The following is a 17,300-nucleotide window of genomic DNA, read 5'->3' on the forward strand; positions in this document are numbered from 1 at the left end:
TGCATCACCGAAAACCTTGACTTCTTCATAGCCCCTGGGCACGACACAAGAAGTAGATATAGAGAGACATGTCGAATACTGATCCTTCGGGGTCTTCGTCGACAAATTCTGGTAAACCTGCCCACAAGGTACACATCAACAAAAGGCGTCTCACTAACACGCTATAGGGAAGTTGAGTGCGGACAACATATCACGAAATCTCAACATAAACTCAGAAAAGGACTGTTTTGATCTTCTGTTTCAAGAGATTACAGCTTTGCCAGAGCGTGAAACGTTGGCACCAAGCTCAGCACCTTCGATGGCTTCTCAACTGTCACTCATATCGCGTATGTCATTCTTATGCCCATGTTACAGAATCATGATACATCTGACAGCAATTAGAGAGAAGTTCAGCAACGGATAGCACCACAAGAACCAATGTGTGGATAGCAAAAACTGTGCGAGCAGCCATGTCTGAAGCCCTCTCCAAGCCATAAAGACCAGTAGAAACTGCGGGGAATTGCTTCTATCTACAGTTCGTTAATTAACTGATAAGCCCTCCGCTGGCTTCATGGTATCATAAATCCACGGAAGGTCTTGACAGAACAACTTGGTTGCAGCAATTGTAAGACAAGACTGGTCGGGGAATTTCAGCTTGGCCGTCGCTTTAACAGCGCGCACGGATGACAGACTGCGGCTCGTTCCGCACAACTTTAATGGACTGCATATTGAGTGAATGGTAAACACTGATTTCACTGTCAAATGTCAATGGAAAGGGAGCATTGTTATAATTATTATTTAGAATATGACCGAGACAAAAGAAATGATTCGAGACCGAGTCAATGAAATAGCTTCGGCCAATTTATCTTGCCTACCCCCACGTGGTTACCCACCATCCTCACCTCATCTCGTTCCCGTTTCCCTACCAAAGAACAAGCCTAGCACTTTGGTGACCCTCCTTCAGGTCAGCTCTACAACGCCACAACAACGTTGATTGTTAGTTAAGATTGACAATTGAGTTCCATATCCCTCGAATCTCAACGTATTTCTTCAATTTTACACGCTGAATTCGTTTACAGGTAAGATGCATGATGTGCCTTTCTTCACATGTTCCTCCAGCTGCTGTAGTCTGCACCCTTCTGTAAGCACTGTAACATCCCCTGCAAAGGGAGCTTTGACCCCCCGGCAGCCGCCGTCCTCCCCCACCGAACAAGACGCCACAGAGAGCTCAATCGAGGACGTTTGACCCGACCAAGTTTAGCTCGTGTTCTTGGCTCCCGATAAATCGTGGATCCTGGTACCAAGCTGATCCAATAACGAGAGCTAGAACTCGCTTTAGTGAAAAAAAGAAAGGGAAAAAATTGCAGATGATCGAAGAATAAAAAGGACCTGGACCTCTCGAGTCCTTCTAGCTCTCTCTTCTGTTTCGCTGCTCCAAAAGATCATCGCTGCCTTTAACGGTGTCTCCGTGCCGATCGACAAACTCGCCTCCAGAGCAAGACATTTCTTGCACAACTCAAATACCCTCCCCCGCGATACCCTTTGCGACTTCATATGTTGACCTCTGTTAACTCGGCTTCCTTCAACAACTTCACACCGGCACATTGGTACATGTGCCGCGTCAGTTCCTAAGAACATCAGCGAGCGACTTTGAGTCTTTGCGCTTGCTGCACCCGGAGACGATAGAAAGACTTCATCTGAAGAGAGATTATATTCTTACCCAGTGATTCATTGCTTTTGCGATTGGTTTACGAGGTATGTTGCGACACCAGCGCATTCAATTGCGCTACCAGCAATTCAGAATGCGATCGCTAATTGATAGATAGATATTTTGACGATACCCCTCGAATAAACCTTTCATCATGTCGGCTACTCAACCTATCGCCGTCAACACCCCCGAGAACCCCTCCTCTGAGGGCGACTCCAAGGGCCCAACCGCCAACGCTACCCAGGCCTCCATCGCCACGAACGAAGATGCCGCCGTCAGCCAGGGCATCCACACCCTCGAGGTCAAGTCCGTCCATTGGTACAGCTACCTGACCACCCTCGACTTCTGGATCGTCCTCGCGCTGGGTCAAGTTCTTGCGCTGTGCATCACGGCCACCAACACCTTTACCAGCTTCCTCGCCAACGCGGGCACCAACATTCCCGCGTTCCAGACCGTCTTCAACTACATCCTCATGTTCCTCATCTACACGCCTATTTTTCTTTGGAAGGACGGCATCAAGGGCTGGTGGCGCGTTGGAGTGAAGGATGGGTGGAAGTACCTCATCATGGCGTTCTTGGACGTCGAGGGAAACTACTTTACTGTTCTGGCGTACCGATACACGAACGTCTTGTCGGCGCAGCTCATTAACTTTTGGGCTATTGTCTGCGTTGTTGTCATTTCGTTCTTCCTGCTCAAGGTTCGGTACAGAATTTTTCAGATCATTGGTATTGTGGTCTGCTGTGGTGGCATGGGTATTCTCATTGCCAGTGATCACATCAGTGGTACCAATGGCGGCAGCGGCCTTGATATGGTCAAGGGTGATTTATTCGCTCTGCTTGGTGCCACTCTGTACGGTACTACCAATGTATTCGAGGAGTGGCTCGTGTCCAGGGCTCACTTGTACCACGTCCTGTCTTTCCTGGGCCTGTTTGGTATGTGTATCAACGGTGTCCAGGCTGCCATCTTTGACCGAAACTCTTTCGATAACGCAACCTGGAACGGTAAGGTTATCGGCTGGATCATCGGTTACACCCTGTGCCTGAACATCTTCTACATCCTAGTACCCGTCATGCTCCGCATGGGAAGTGCGGCTTTCCTCAACATCTCTCTGTTGACTGCCAATTTCTGGGGTGTCATCATCGGTATTCGGGTTTTTGGTTACAAGATCCACTTCTTGTACCCTATCGCCTTTGTTCTTATCATCATTGGTCAGCTCGTATACTTTGTTACTGGTAGCATGCTCAGTGATTCTAAGAAGCCTTGGTTGGGTGATAACCAGGAGGATGGTGTTTTGGGTTTCGGAACTGCCAAGCTCAAGGCTCTCAACGCTGCGCGCAAGGCTCAGATTGAGGCTGAGGCTGGGCAGCGAGATACCTACCGCTAAGTTGAAGTGTGGTTTGGGCAGGTGTCGAATTTGAGATATTGAGTTCAATCTGGGATTGCATTCTGATAGATGCCCGGTATGGCTAGCTGAATAGTTGACTAGGAGATTATGATGGCAGTTGAAAGTCAAACAGTTTATATAAATAATGCATAATCTCATCGATATCATTACCCCAGACTACGGGAAGAAGATTAATGACCTTGTGGCTGATATTCACTAGATACTTGTAAAGTAACTTAGCTTACTGCTCTAAATATATGCCTTAAGAAGGATTATCTACCTAAATCAATTTGTTGTCATTGACTTGTTGTTTGCAACCAAAACCGGGTGATTGTGTCATTCCGTCTTTAAGAGTCACCTTTATCCCAATGGACGAAAGTACTTGGGTAAGTTTAGTGTATCTCAGTGACACTTTAGACCTGTCAATTTTGGCACTCTAGGTGAATGAGGAGGAAGTAAACAATGCTCTCTCGTCTTAGCTGCTGGCTCAATAGTTGGCAGTGCCAGCCAGTTTAATTTTGCTTGACAGTGATTCAGCCTAGGTCACGTAGGGAAGTACATACAAACCAAAAAACCTGAGACCATCTTCATCTTCTTCTTTTCACCAACATCAGAAGGCACAAAAGCAGACACAACAACAGACTCTTTGCAGCATGGAGTCTATATCCTACGATGTAGACCCAGACGGCGACATCGAGCTGATATTGAGAAAGCCGAACAAGCAAAAGATCGTGCCAACCGATTGGAGATTCTTTGGCTGAGGAACAAATCCTGGTCAACCGGAATTCACCGACCCATCTTGCCTCGGTCGATACAAGGTCTTCAGCAAGCTCTCTCCCGGTGATGAAAACCACAATCCAGAAGCTGAAGTTCGTATGCGAGTATCTTCCCGACATCTGACTCTTGCGTCTCGCGTATTCCGAGCCATGCTTCAAGGGCCTTGGGTTGAAGCAGCTCTATCATCTCAACCCATTCGGCAGATATCAACTGAGAGCTGGGACGCTCATGCTCTGGCTATCGTTTTGGACTGTATTCATGGACGTCACTTCGAAATACCAACCGAGATCAGTCCTGGATTATTGACTAGGATCTCAACCATTGTTGACTATTACCAATGCCGTGAGGCCGTACAAGTTCATTATCGCCCGTGGACCGACGAAAGTATTTGCAGACTGCCGAATGAAAATGAAGGAGTTGAACTGAATATCATGTGGCTGTTTGTCTCATGGGTATTCCATGATGAGAATCGATTCCTCAAAATGGCAGATAGGTTTGTGCGCCTCACCCCAGGAATATCCGACGATGAGACCCATGAGCTTCCTGTCAGCGGCATTCTCGGTAAGTTACTCAACATCTCGAATACACAATAGCTTTTCTGACGACACCTTGGCAGAAAAGCTCGACGACATAAGAGAAACCCTATGCAACAAAATCTTCGAAGCCCTAGACGCTCTCCAAGAGGAATTGATGGGTGGAGACGGCTGCGATGAAGAGGACTACTGCAATGCCGTTCTGCTCCCTATATTAATAGCTGAAAGGGACTGCATGCAGGACAACTGTGCAAGTACTGTCGAACCTCCATTTGATAAATGCCAATTACAAGAGGTATTGGACTTTATCGAAAATATGACTACTCCCGAGTGGGCAGACTTTGAACGCGAATATCCCAATCCCAAGAAGAAGCGCAAGTTTCGCCCCTGCTTTTGCACTATTCAGGGGAGACTGAAGCCAACCCTGGACGAGATAGACCGTGAGGCGCGGAGCATTCGTCTGGCTGATTTCCAGCCTAAATAATACCAGACAGGAGAACTTTTGTTTGTGGTTGATTTCAATCGACATCGTCTCATAATTGCCCATGGCAGGGGCATCCTTGGAAGCTCTCAAGAGTTTAGATAGATGAAATTGAGTATTATTCACGGAACTGTTTCGTCTTTCAACTGCAACCATTCCTAAAACCCTGTTCTTATGCTCTGTGATATAAACATTAGATAGTACTAGGATATCTTGGGATAATTTTGATGATTTAAGACGATTGAAGATAGAATTAATATACTTTTGACAAGTTTATTCTCTTACACCATCTAGCACTACCTTACTGCTCAGCCATCTATACCGGATTGAACACCTTAAACGAAGAGAAAACGGCGATGGGTAGAGACGTTGAGCAAGGTGCACGATGAGTCGCTAGAAATTTTCCTAAATCTAAGTCTAAGTGCTACAAAAAACCGCAAAGTGATGGAAGTAAAGATCCAAGCCATCGAGAGCACGAGAAATCGTTCTCGTTCAGTTTCTGAACCATGACACCGACCATTCCCATAACTCCCTGGCGTCAAACACCTCCAACATCCATATCCAGATCAAGAGTCCAGGAATTCATCTCAGCCCTGACTTCTCCAAGAACATGCCTCATTCTGCCCCTGACACTGCACACTGACACATCGTGATAGTGGTCATACCCCTCGGTCGTAGCAGCAATCGACTCAGGTATGTCGTTGACCAATTGAATCATGCTCGTGACACTGTAACCGTTGAAAGGGGGCACAAGGGGGCGGTCACTTGATGCGAGACGTTGCAGTTCTCGCTTCAAAATGCTCAGCGCGATAGAGTGGCACGCCGGGGAATTGTACTTGTGCCAGTCACAGAGAAAATCTGAGTTTGGGAGAGTGTTATGAAGCCTGTGAAGTTCTGTCACGATTTTTTTGATAAGTTCTTGTCGTTTGTCGTCGATCTTGGCTGTTTCTCTTGTTAGCGGTCTGGCCCATAGGTGGAAGGGGAAATGGCTACTAACGTAGAACCCTGTGGATTGGAAGATTATCGGTACTCGGCTGAGGGCCTTCCATGTGCTTGAGGATAGCCCGAGTCGCTCTATCAAAAGGTTCCTGGTTGGGGAAGACCCAAGAAACAGAGAGCCACACGAGAGCCTCACGAGAGTACTCGTCCTTCAGCTCGATACAGATGTTCTTATACCAAACTTCGGAAAAGATCTTCACGGCCTCATGGAATCCATAGAAATCGACTATGGTTGCAATTTGAGCCATGAGCTTGAGATCGACGATGCGAGGCACAGCCCCATGTCGACCGTGTACGATATCTAGAACGATAGCAAAGGCCACCGCATCCCAATCCCAGGCCATGACTTGACGGAGAGGCTTTCCGAAGGAAGAAGAAGTTGTTGATACCTCGCTCCAGGGCCCATCGAGCGAGGAGCGAAAGCAACGAGAGGCTAGAATGAGATGGCGTGAAGACACCCTCAGGCGGACTTCATCCTCGGGAGGAGTTGTAACCTTGGGAGTGCTTGGAGTTTCGATGAGGTTCAGGAGGGCACTGAATCTCCAGCGAGGCTTTGTTGTACTGGGATCTTCAGCTTCGGAAGGAAAAAGAAGATCATCAAATACGTGATATCTTGCATCTAGGACACCACGAGCGACTGTGGGTTCATTCATAGGATCCTCAGTATCCTCGTCATGTTCGTCGGTGGGAATACAGGGGACGAGTTGCTGACTGTTTGGCCGTTTGAGCAGAAGCTCGACATCACCGTCCGGGTCGATGATGTATGAAATGCACGTCATCATGAATGAGTAGCCACGTTTTAGTGTTGTGACGAAGAATGGAGAGGAGGAATCGAAGGGGAAGAAGTAGTGTGGGCCTTGACGATATGCATCTGCCCGCCCACTAAGAGCAAGTAGAAGCAAACCGCACTGGCACATCGTTTGGACAAATACAGACAAAGGTCCAGACTACAAACAGATTGACATTCAAAATATATGGTTGGACAAATGCAGCTTGTGATTTCAGACAGATATCCCAAGGTCGACTAACTTATGCAATCAGGGGTAAGGTTTTAAAATGTCCTAAATTCAGTCTCAAATTGTGAACAAGAGGTCTGGAGGTAGACCAAAATCACAAATACTAGAGCAAAGCACTGAGCCCGGGGACATGTTAGTGAAGGAGTTACATGACAAACACATAAACGAAAGCTAGCAAACTTTGGCTCCAATCCTTAGGCCCAGGCACTACTCAACTCAGCTTCTTTCAACCTTCCATATTCGCAAATGATCCAGTCTCCTACAAACTTGTTCACAGAACAAATGAAGCCCGAATTTCTAGTCATTCTCCTTCTGACGCAATCCCCAGCCCTGGATCTGTGAAGGGTGAAACCTCAAGCTGTCGTTGTTGACTTGTCTCACCAGTGCCTGCATCCGGCCCTGAATGGTGCACGAACATTGTCGATGATATGCGTTGACTTCGCCGGAGCGGTCTCTTCCAGAGTTATTGTAGCGTGGATGAAATGGCTTGGGTCGGGGAATCTCTTCGATCAAGCCCATCATCGTAACAACGCTGTGCCCGCAGTAAGGAGTTGTGAGAGGTTGGTAGTCTTTCTGCCATCTGACCCCCTCTCGCATCAACATACCAAGCAATGCAGATGAACAGTCGGATAAGCCTAAACCGGGGCACTCATCCTCCGTGTGGAGCGATTCTCGAAGATCGTCGAGACCTTTCAAGAGCCTTCCGATCAGCTCCGTTCTCTTGTCGTTCAGGACATCTGAAATAGAGCGTTAGCATGTTTAACTAGAGACCGCCTAGTGTAAGCTTACCGAGAACCCCTCCAACCGGAAGGTCATTCAACTGGAATTCTGAGAGTCCTCTGCTGTTCCTCAAAGCTCTGTCTGCCTCGGTCGAGAAAATAGCCTCATCCTCGAAGACCCATGCGACATAAAGACGTAGTAGTGAATTTACGGTGTACGAATCGAAGTCTTCCTCTGCAACAGACTCATCGCTGAGCCACACATCGCTTAGCAGCTCTAAGCTCTCATAGCATTGGTAGTAGTCGACGATGGTGGCGATCCGAGCCAGGAGAACGAGGTTGATACGCCGAGGGATCTTTTGTACACGCCCATGAATTGCATCGAGGACAACCGCAAAAGCTTTGGCATCCCAGGCAGAAGTTGGAACTCGGCGGGGATTCCGCTGGGAAGAAAATGAGGTGGTGGCCTCGGCCCATGGGCCCTGAAGCATAGTACTGAAGATTTTAGAAGCAAAGGTTAGGTGCTTTGAGGAAACTTGTATTCGAACTACCTCGGGAGTCTCTTCAGCGAAGACCCAATCGGCGTATTCCTCACCATCGACAAATTTTGGGGTATCAAAGTTATCGAAGACCATGTATCGTCCTTGGAGTACTGAGCTGTAGAACTCTATAGTAAATAAGTCGCTGGTGGCATATTCATCTCCAATCAAGACTTTTTGGGGAATGATGTTCTGGGTATTCGGCTCGTTCAGCACAAGTTCGATGTCGCCGTCAGGATCTATCACGTATGAAACGGACTTCATGATTATGCCTGGGATGAGGGGCGAAGAAAGGACACGAAGGAAGTTTAAGGGCGAGAAAAGAGATGAAGGAGAAGAGACTAAATGGAGATGAGAGAGAGGAGAAATTTTGGAAAAAAGGCAGAAATCGCCTTGGGCGTGTGTATGAGATGGAACGAAATGGCTGCGTTCAGCGTAACCTGTCGCTGGCAACTCAGACCTCTCACAGGTCGACACACCAAGTTCAAGTAGGCCAGAAAGGGGTATCAAATAAATCAATATCCGATAAATTTCTTTGACGATAGAAAGAGATGGCTGTTATACACACATCAAGTTCTGTAGTGCTGGTATTCAGATGACAGCCAAGTCGCCCACTCGTAATTGCAAACCGGTTATCGATACAAAAGAGGTAGTCTGCCAAGCAAAGTTCATGTACTCAAATAAATAAGATATCATAGAATTACAATGCTTAATAGAAATCAGGGGTCAAGCCTTTTATAAGCTTTCTAAACTAGAGCCATAATCCAGGAAGAAGAGGTCCCAGGGCAGATCAAGACTATGGAGTGCGAAGTAGTACAAACAGGATTGAAAGAGTTTACATGATTAATACATAAGTTTTCCCAAGTCCCTATTCCATTCTGGCCTCGTGTTCCAGAAGATGTATTATGCATGCCATCTTGAATTTGCATCCTCCATGGCCTCTCGAAAAGCAACTCAGAATATTGTCAGACAGCCGGCAAATCATCAAACTCTAACCATAAACAACTTTAGTCTTTGAAGTCGGCCGGGCGCATACGGTAAAGCTCCCCTTCGACCTTCTCAACCACTGGTGTCATTCTCCCTCTGATGCTGCAAGGGTAGGTCATGCCATCGTAAGGGTCAATGTATCTGGGCATATCTGTTCCGTGATTGTCATGTCGCGGCACCGGCTCAGAGCACTCTGTCACTAGCTTCAAAGCTGTGGCAACACTGTACCCGTCGAAGGGGGCTATGAAGGGAGGCTCAGCATGTTCATGTTGGTGTACCATGTGAACTAACACACCAAGCGTGAGCGACGAGCAAAAACGGTCGCGTAGGACACATTCTGATCCTTGGAGGAGTGAGTTGTGTAATTCTTGAAGACCATCCTTGATCTGTTGGATGAGATAGAGTCTCTTTTCATTGAGCTTTCCTTCTCGTTCGTTAGTTTTGTTACACAGACATGCATGCTTCGTCAACTTACTGAGAATGGTTGTGATTGGAAGCATTCTAGCAGTGATTTGAGCAGAGCCTTTGAAGTCCGACAACACCGTACAAGCCATGGATGCGAAGATGCCCTCCAATCCTGGGAAGACAATGCAGATGTACAACCACAGAAGAGCCGTCTTACAGAGAATGGTAGGGAAACCATCTTGACTAAAGATTCCTCTCTGCCAATGGTCGAAGAAGACTTGAATGACCTCCTGGCATTTGTAGTGGTCAACTACGGTTGTGATGCGGGGCAAGAAGCCCGAGGTTGATGACTCGAGGGATCTCTGCGTGGCGTCCATGGATGGCATCAAGCACGATAGCAAGGGCCACAGCATCCCAGCCAACCGTGTAAATCTTGGTAGAAGGTCGAAAAGCGGGAGGAGGAGATGAAGAGCAGGCAGAAAATTGAGCAGAAGCATCTTCGTTGCGCAAAGGGTGCAGTAGATCGCGGAATGTGCTGGACACAAAGGACAAGTGCTTCGATGAGATGCGCATATGAACTTCCCGAGGCTCATGATCCTCTTCAATATTCTGAGTACCAGTCGTGGCCGTTGGCTTGGTGTAGAGCTCGTCGAAAATGGCGTAACGACCAGTTGAAGGCGGGTTGTCGAAGTCGGAGTCCGGTAGATCATCGGAGTGGATTTCGGGGATGATCTGGCGAGAACTAGGCTCTCTCAGTACGAGCTCGATATCGCCGTCTGGGTCGATCACATATGAGATGGTCTTCATCATGACTAGATCCTTGAGGAGTTTGAGATTGAAGGGTGGAGGAGGAAGATGAAGGAAGAGGAAACCAGCCGGGCATGAGAAGAGACTTGTTGTGGAAGAAGAGAAAACCCACTGGGGGCGGAGATTTCTAGAATTCCAGTTATGCACTGGTTCCGGCTTTGATGCTTCGTGAGCTGCCCACTGCCTGTCACTGACAACAGAATCCAGGCCATTCAGAATCTGGCAAAAGCAAGCATCCATATCACGGGGCCAGATAAAAAGACCAAGAAAGCGCAATGGAAGACGATGAATGACTGTCTAGTTCTTTTATCAAACTACTCCTACAGAAATGAAGCCCTCATAGTGCTGGTATTCAGATGACAACCAAAACATCTTGTCTCGTTCTGAGGCTATATGCAATTTCCAGCTTCTCAGACCTTCTTAGCTTGAAAATCAGCGATGTTGATCTTGCTGAACTCGGCGACGATCTCATCGAAAGTTGGATTCATCAGCTTCTTGAGACCACAGGGGCGAGGAAAACCTCGCTTTATTTCCCGGCTATCACGACAATCATCTGAATCAATGTCCTCCCAGATATCATTGATCTCCCCAATAGAGATCCAATAGTATGGTGGGCCAGAAATCACAAGCTTGTTGTGCATCGTGTACTCAGCGTCCTGAATTGCACCGAGCAATATGTGCCTACATCGTCGATCACAGCCCGCGCGGATATCCAGGTGATCCGTTCGCAGTGAAACGAGTTTGGCAGAGAAAGTCTCCAAAGACCACTCCCTCTTCTTCGCCAGCTTTTCTAATATGGTCGTTAGTATCCCTCGGGCGCCTTGTGGGCAAGACGTTACATACCAAGAATCATAGCAATTGGGAGGTCATGGGTATCAACAAGATCCAGACCTTGGCTATACCGCAGGTGCCCGTAAGCTGCTCTGTTGAACTCAGAGGGCCAAGAAAAAACCCAAGCAATCCACAACCACATGATCGACACCTTTCCCCTAAGGTTGAGCGCACCGGACTTGAGGAATGGCGGTTTCCAAAGCTTCGCGGCAGTAGACACAGCCTCGACGCACTGATAATAGTCGGCAATGACAGCAACGTCGATAAAGAAGCTGGACTGACGGCTTCCGGCACTTGGTAATTGAGACCATGTATGATTCTGAGTACCGTGACGAAGGCGTGTACATCCCAGCCTGTTGTTAAGATCTCACGCACGGCGGAAGCTTCTGCGGTTTCCGCTGGGGTCTCTGGTGCCGTCTCGGGGAGACTTGTTCCAGCTGGCGCTGATTCCTTCCAGGGACCAGTGAACATCGTTTTGAAAATCGCAGAGGCGAAGGTCAGATGATGAGATGAGACACGAAATCGACACTTCAAGGTATCCACATCTATACAGTCACATTAGCTTTAGATATCATCTGCAGGGAACCCTTTGACTACCTGGAACATCGGGGAGCTCAAGCCCAGACGGTGTTTCTGGGACGTTCACATCAGCAGGATCAGGGCTGAACTCGGGAGAATCAACGTTCATGTGGCGGAGGTCAACGGTCGGAGTAGTAAGCATCGAGTTGGCTTCCTCTAGGACAATATAAATATCCCCGTCAGGGGCGATGTCGTGAGTAAAGACGACCATGATGCGGTGGTGTTGAGCTGGGTGGGAAGAAGCCCGTGATGAAAGAAAGACTTCTGCATGGAGGAGTAGAAGGAAGATGAGAGTAGAAGAGCTGAGAAAAGGTTAAAAAAAAAAAGCTAGGCATCTCTGAGGGTGTGTGTGTCAGGTGTCAGGTGTCAGGGTGGAGGCCTGCATCTGCCAGACACTGTCAAAACAGATACAGCACTGAATTGAAGCACAAGCAAAGGCCTGCACCTCGAAGTGGCCTCGCCAGTAAAACCCGGGCTTTGGTGAATGGCGTCAAATGGCGAACCGCTGTGTCCAAGATAAGGGATACTGTTAGACGAAGCCAAAAGCTCGAGGAACCCCTTCCTATAGCAAGGTCTTCATATAGTATATAACTGACCAACACCTCCCCGCAAGCTATACTTGGACCTAACCATCATTGGTTCTCCTTTTACCAGTTCCTATCCTGAGAATCCATCCTTAGAGTGATAAGAGTAAACACATTATATATAATACTCTAGGCTTATAACCAGTTGAGATGTAAGAAGTAACTGAATCTATCTATCTGGATTAAAAGAACTTATATAGTCTAACTAAACTTCTAGAAGGATCCTCATGTTTGCTCTATAGGCAAGCTGTATCTAAAGAAGCATACAAGTTTAACTAACAAACATGGCAAATAGCAAATAGAGGAGGAAACAGGTCCATCTGAAAGATACTTCATCTGAAGAGGAACGACTGAATTGGCAACAACGAGTCACACCTCACCACAAATCTCCAACACAGACAACTCCCAGACTCAAGCGTCATGCTCATATTATCAGGACTGAAAGTAGCTCAACTCAATATCCTCAATCTCCCCCTCGACTCTCTCGATGACCGGCCTCAGCCTTGCATACACAGTACAGTTCTGACCATGATTCACATCAGGACACGCAGCAGTCATCCGAGGAAAGTCATTCAGTACTCCCATTACTTGCCGTAAACTGAGCCCGTTATACGGTTCCTCAACATTTCGGAACGTTCGCTTGCCCCGTACTAACGCACCAAGTGCCATAGCAGTGCATTGTACATACCCAGCCTCTGGGCAACCACGTTCAGTGGAGAGGGTCTGCTCCAAGTTCTCGAGGGCTGTGAAAACCTTCTTTATCAAGACGATTCTCATCCCGTCGATTTTATCTAGTAAGTGTCAATCAGTTGAACATAGTGGCACGTCGGGTGGTGACCAACCAAAGACTTCAGTTAGGGGAAGATCGCGCAAGATGACAGTATCAGGGCCTCGGTAATGTGAAAGGACCAATTGTGCGCAGTGCGAAAAACAAGCTAGTAGTAAACATGAGGAACAAAGCACGTATTTGGCGATGTAATGTATTCCTGATATTAGCTCTGCTTCGCCGTTCTTATTAAAGCCAGCTGTATTACGATAGCAGAGTATGGATTAAAGACTCATAAGATGTTATGTTCAGGAGTCGGTTGATCATGCTCTGCCTCAGTTTACCAAGCTTCTCTAGTCTCCTTGTTAGAGGAATGCTCGTGCACAAATGGGAGGGGTTAACTTCCCGACGAGCCCTTGTATAGGGAGGTCATTCAACTCAACCGTCCCCGGGCCTTGATGTTTGGCTCCTGTACCACACGCAACGACCCAGCCAATAATCCATCATTGTTCACAGAAGAGCAAGTGAGGCCTGCATATATCCGGTGGATTGCGGGCAAAAGCACTACGCATCCTAGGGGAGGAAATAAAACAGCACTTCGATCCTAAGTAACAAGAAACATTTAGGTAATATAGTCTAAGCTTAGGATGACTTTTGCTAAGTTTATGTTGATACCCCACATTAAGGTTCGCTGTTTTCTTGCCCCTGAGGGGATCTTTGGCAAGAGAATCATGTTCGACAAAGACGGAAGAGAGAATATGATAGAACTTTGTGTTAAATTGATCAAACGAAATCTATAATAATAAGCCAGCATCTATGAACCAGTGACCTTGATCGTAGAAGCCACACTCGGCACTCCATTCTTATCCATGACAAACAACATCCAATATCCCGGCAGCGCAACACCGGGATCACTAGGCACCTGAAACGAATACGAGTTCTTCCCCGCGTTAGCCAACGTCAACGGAATACGGCGCTGGTCAGTGTTAACAGTGTGCGTAGCCGTTCCGTACCGCACCAGCGAAGCCTGCACGATAGCTCCCCCCGTTTGAATAGTGACTGTTCCTCCGACCTTGATGGAAGACACGGACACGGAGGTGATCTTGGGGCGTGTGGCCAACTTGCCCTTTGCGTCGTAGAGATAGGGGGGAGTGTAGATCTGAGCGTCGAAGTGGTTGGTGTCACATCCGCCGCAGAGACCACCACCGCCGTTGAAGACTCGTCCATCAGGGAGGAGGAGGGCGATACTGTGATATGTCCTTACGATGTTATTGGGCTTCATGAGCTCAAAGCCGTCTTTGTCGGGATAGTACATCTCGGGTTGCAATTGGGGCGTTGAGTCTTCAAACGGGATGGCGTATTCCTGACCACCCGTAATAAAGACGTTGCCATTGGGTAGAACAACAGAGCTGTGAAAGACACGAGGAAAGAAGAGACCCTCACTCGCGTAGGCAACAGTAACGTTTGTACCAGGATTTCCGACAGTGATGATGTGGGCATCAGTAGTAGCGTCCGAGTCTTGATAATTCGGAGTTCCACCGTGAGTCAGGATCTTGCCCTTGACAGCGTCGAACATGATGGCGTTGCCACACATAGCATCAGGCGCAACACCACGATCAGAAGCCCTCTGCCCCGCAGTCTTGACGTCGCCATTCTTCTTCTCAGTGTAGTACCAGTTCATATTCTTACTCGGCCCAGCCTGAAACACAGTGCCGCTCTTCCAACCAAACAGCCAAGCGTGGTTATCAGAGCGGAACAAGCCCTGCGCATCATCCGTGAGCATCTTCTGCACATCAGCCTTGTTTAGCAGCGTCCAGGTCTTCTTCTTCGGGTCGTACACCTCGCCGTTCTTGAAAGACGAGCCGCCGCTCCACGATCCGCCGATGGTGAAGACTTTGCCCGTAGATGTCGTGGCGGAGGATTGATACCCGCGTGCGACTTGCATGTTGGGCCCGGATACCCACGCTTGCTGCACGGGATCGAAGAGACTTGTGCGCTCGGCGTTGTTACCGCCTGTAACAACGAGTTGGCCGGTTCCGTCGAGGGAAATGCCCGGGCAGAACATGTCATGGTTTGTCTCTGTGACTTGACGCTCTGCGACTTGGCCTGTTGCTGGATCCCATGTTGAAGTAAGCGTTAGGCCACCGGGGCCACCGGACATGGTATCTCTAGCCCAGGATGACCAGACGAGGACTTTGCCCGTGTTGGGGTCAACGGTTCCGGCGACGGGGATGATGGGGAAGTTGATGGTAGGACCCCAAGCGCCTTGCGATGCTTGGGGAGGGACGTAGTCGTTTGCTTGGAAGGCATTGAGTTCTGCAATGCTCGTCCAAGGATTGCCATTTGCTTCAGTGAGAGCAACGAGCTTGACAAATCGCGCAGGCTGTGTATCGAAATTGGCATACTTGACAGTCCAGTCACTATACCAATTCCCATACGCCACAGGCGAACCCCAAGTCTTGCCATCCTTGCTCAGGAACACCTGATGCTGCGCAATGTACCCATTCTGCGAGCCATCCTGTCTCGGCAACATAGAAATACCATTGACGTTGTAGCTCTTCTTCATATCAACAGTGATACTATGCGGCGGCGCAGGCTCACTGCCCTCCCACTGAGTATGCCACATGGTATCACCGTTCCCATCGATAGCATTCTTGCAGTCATCCCCCTCGTGCACGCTATCACACGTCACTGACCACTTTTTGCGGTCGATCGCGGCGCTGTTGAAGGGCGCGGCTGCACGGAGACTCAGTATGTTTTCTTTTGCATCTCTCTTGAGGGGGGAGGAGGAGGAGGAAAGGGGACGGACCTTTTCTGCGTTTAGTTGGGGACGGGGCTTCACGCGTGAGCTGAACTTGTTGTTTAGGGTGCTGGCTTTGGGGGGGATGGCTTGGACGTAGCCCTTGTTGAGCTTGGGGATGTCGAAGGAGGGATTGTAGCCGGGACCGTTTTTGCCGCCGCCTTTGGTGCTGTCGGCATCAAATGTTTTGCCGGATTGGTGGGTGATAAAGGATTTCTTGGAGGGCTTGGACTCCTTCTTGGAGGTCTTCTTGGAGTCCTCAGCTTTGGCTCGTGACTTGCCAGCATCGTCGTCGCCACTGTGCTTTCCAGAGCTTCCCTTTTTGGAAGACGCAGTAGCAGTTGGTGATGCTGACGATCGAGTCTTGGAGTCATCAACTCTGGTGCGAGATTTGGTAGCATCATCATCTCCATTATGTCTGCCACCCTCCTCTTTGCCTTTTCCTTTTCCCTTTCCCTTGCCTTTGCCCTTGTCATTACCCGTAGGCGAGCTTGTAGGGGCTGCTGTGCTTGCGGTAGTAACAGACACTGAATCTGTTGCACTGCTGGAAGATGTCTTTGGTGAATCCTCAGGCTTCTTGCGAGACTTTGTAGTGTCGTCATCGCCGCTGTGTCGTCCCTTGTCATCTTTGCCCTTGTTCTTATCCTTGCCCTTTTGCTTGTGTCCACCAGAACTGGAGGAGTCGTCTCCTCCTTGTTTGGCTACACTCGCAGTATCCTTCGACTTTGACTTTGCCTTGGGAGCAACTTCTGGCTTGTCGACAGGAGCTGGGCCGAAGCGGACATAAGTGGGTTGCATGAATGGCTCGGCATATACCACCTCTTGAACATCACCTGAAGAGCCTGAGGGTGTGTCATGAGACGCACTTGATGGAGTAGCATCAGATGGCTCCGTAGGCGTATAATCAGAGTCATCTGTAGACTCATCACCAGAGCCATAAGTCTGCTCGATTCGCTCAACTCTTCGCGACAAAGCAGAAGCTGGGAATCCACTCTTCGGCTTTGCATTTCCAAATACAGGTAGTACAGAATTCAGATTTGTCTTTGATGATCCTGCTAGAGTCTTTGAGGTATCCGTTGTGTCATCTGAATCAGGTCGAGGAAGTGCATAGCCACCCTTGGGAGCTGAGAAGACGGGTAGCACCACAGCATCAGCTATGCCCAGGCATAACGACAAGGCATAAACGACCTTCATTTTGTGTGACCGTAAAAAAGAAAAGGAGTGAATGAGTTGGTGACAATGCTTTGTCTAGGTGATATTCTGTCAAAGGGGGGGAACAAAGAACAGAACCAGAAACTTACACGACATTGTCAAAACATTTTATAAAAGAAGCCTCACGTACGAGTGTAAAGTGTATTGGTGAAGCTATACTAAATGCAGGAACATGTAGAACCGTCGGGACCTTG

General features: G+C 48.4%; 8 protein-coding genes; 3 read left to right on the forward strand and 5 right to left on the reverse strand.

The window, feature by feature from the left end:
• Positions 1 to 68: 68 nt before the first annotated feature.
• Positions 69 to 476, forward strand: FFUJ_00358 (uncharacterized protein; the record flags this gene model as incomplete). XM_023573382.1 has 3 exons in its annotated part: positions 69 to 111; positions 168 to 326; positions 382 to 476. 3 exons carry the CDS (start codon positions 69 to 71, stop codon positions 474 to 476), a joined length of 297 nt encoding a protein of 98 aa, XP_023425113.1.
• Positions 477 to 1,841: 1,365 nt separating this feature from the next.
• FFUJ_00357 (related to solute carrier family 35 member F2) lies at positions 1,842 to 3,071 on the forward strand (the record flags this gene model as incomplete). The annotated part of the gene is made up of 1 exon (XM_023573383.1): positions 1,842 to 3,071. The coding sequence occupies one exon, from the start codon at positions 1,842 to 1,844 to the stop codon at positions 3,069 to 3,071; it is 1,230 nt and encodes a 409-aa protein (XP_023425114.1).
• A 653-nt stretch (positions 3,072 to 3,724) lies between these two features.
• Positions 3,725 to 4,865, forward strand: FFUJ_00356 (uncharacterized protein; the record flags this gene model as incomplete). XM_023573385.1 has 3 exons in its annotated part: positions 3,725 to 3,802; positions 3,890 to 4,409; positions 4,465 to 4,865. The coding sequence occupies 3 exons, from the start codon at positions 3,725 to 3,727 to the stop codon at positions 4,863 to 4,865; spliced, it is 999 nt and encodes a 332-aa protein (XP_023425115.1).
• Positions 4,866 to 5,400: 535 nt separating this feature from the next.
• FFUJ_00355 (uncharacterized protein) lies at positions 5,401 to 6,640 on the reverse strand (the record flags this gene model as incomplete). XM_023573386.1 has 2 exons in its annotated part: positions 5,401 to 5,804; positions 5,860 to 6,640. 2 exons carry the CDS (start codon positions 6,638 to 6,640, stop codon positions 5,401 to 5,403), a joined length of 1,185 nt encoding a protein of 394 aa, XP_023425116.1.
• A 534-nt stretch (positions 6,641 to 7,174) lies between these two features.
• FFUJ_00354 (uncharacterized protein) lies at positions 7,175 to 8,399 on the reverse strand (the record flags this gene model as incomplete). XM_023573387.1 has 2 exons in its annotated part: positions 7,175 to 7,614; positions 7,667 to 8,399. 2 exons carry the CDS (start codon positions 8,397 to 8,399, stop codon positions 7,175 to 7,177), a joined length of 1,173 nt encoding a protein of 390 aa, XP_023425117.1.
• Positions 8,400 to 9,142: 743 nt separating this feature from the next.
• FFUJ_00353 (uncharacterized protein) lies at positions 9,143 to 10,574 on the reverse strand (the record flags this gene model as incomplete). XM_023573388.1 has 3 exons in its annotated part: positions 9,143 to 9,546; positions 9,598 to 9,817; positions 9,879 to 10,574. The coding sequence occupies 3 exons, from the start codon at positions 10,572 to 10,574 to the stop codon at positions 9,143 to 9,145; spliced, it is 1,320 nt and encodes a 439-aa protein (XP_023425118.1).
• A 170-nt stretch (positions 10,575 to 10,744) lies between these two features.
• FFUJ_00352 (uncharacterized protein) lies at positions 10,745 to 11,955 on the reverse strand (the record flags this gene model as incomplete). XM_023573389.1 has 4 exons in its annotated part: positions 10,745 to 11,124; positions 11,178 to 11,397; positions 11,448 to 11,710; positions 11,763 to 11,955. The coding sequence occupies 4 exons, from the start codon at positions 11,953 to 11,955 to the stop codon at positions 10,745 to 10,747; spliced, it is 1,056 nt and encodes a 351-aa protein (XP_023425119.1).
• Positions 11,956 to 13,908: 1,953 nt separating this feature from the next.
• FFUJ_00351 (probable galactose oxidase precursor) lies at positions 13,909 to 17,088 on the reverse strand (the record flags this gene model as incomplete). Its single annotated transcript, XM_023573390.1, has 1 exon — positions 13,909 to 17,088. The coding sequence occupies one exon, from the start codon at positions 17,086 to 17,088 to the stop codon at positions 13,909 to 13,911; it is 3,180 nt and encodes a 1,059-aa protein (XP_023425120.1).
• Positions 17,089 to 17,300: the final 212 nt, after the last annotated feature.

The sequence above is a fragment of the Fusarium fujikuroi genome, chromosome FFUJ_chr01, assembly GCF_900079805.1.
Source record: "Fusarium fujikuroi IMI 58289 draft genome, chromosome FFUJ_chr01".
Classification (NCBI taxonomy): Eukaryota; Fungi; Ascomycota; class Sordariomycetes; order Hypocreales; family Nectriaceae; genus Fusarium; species Fusarium fujikuroi.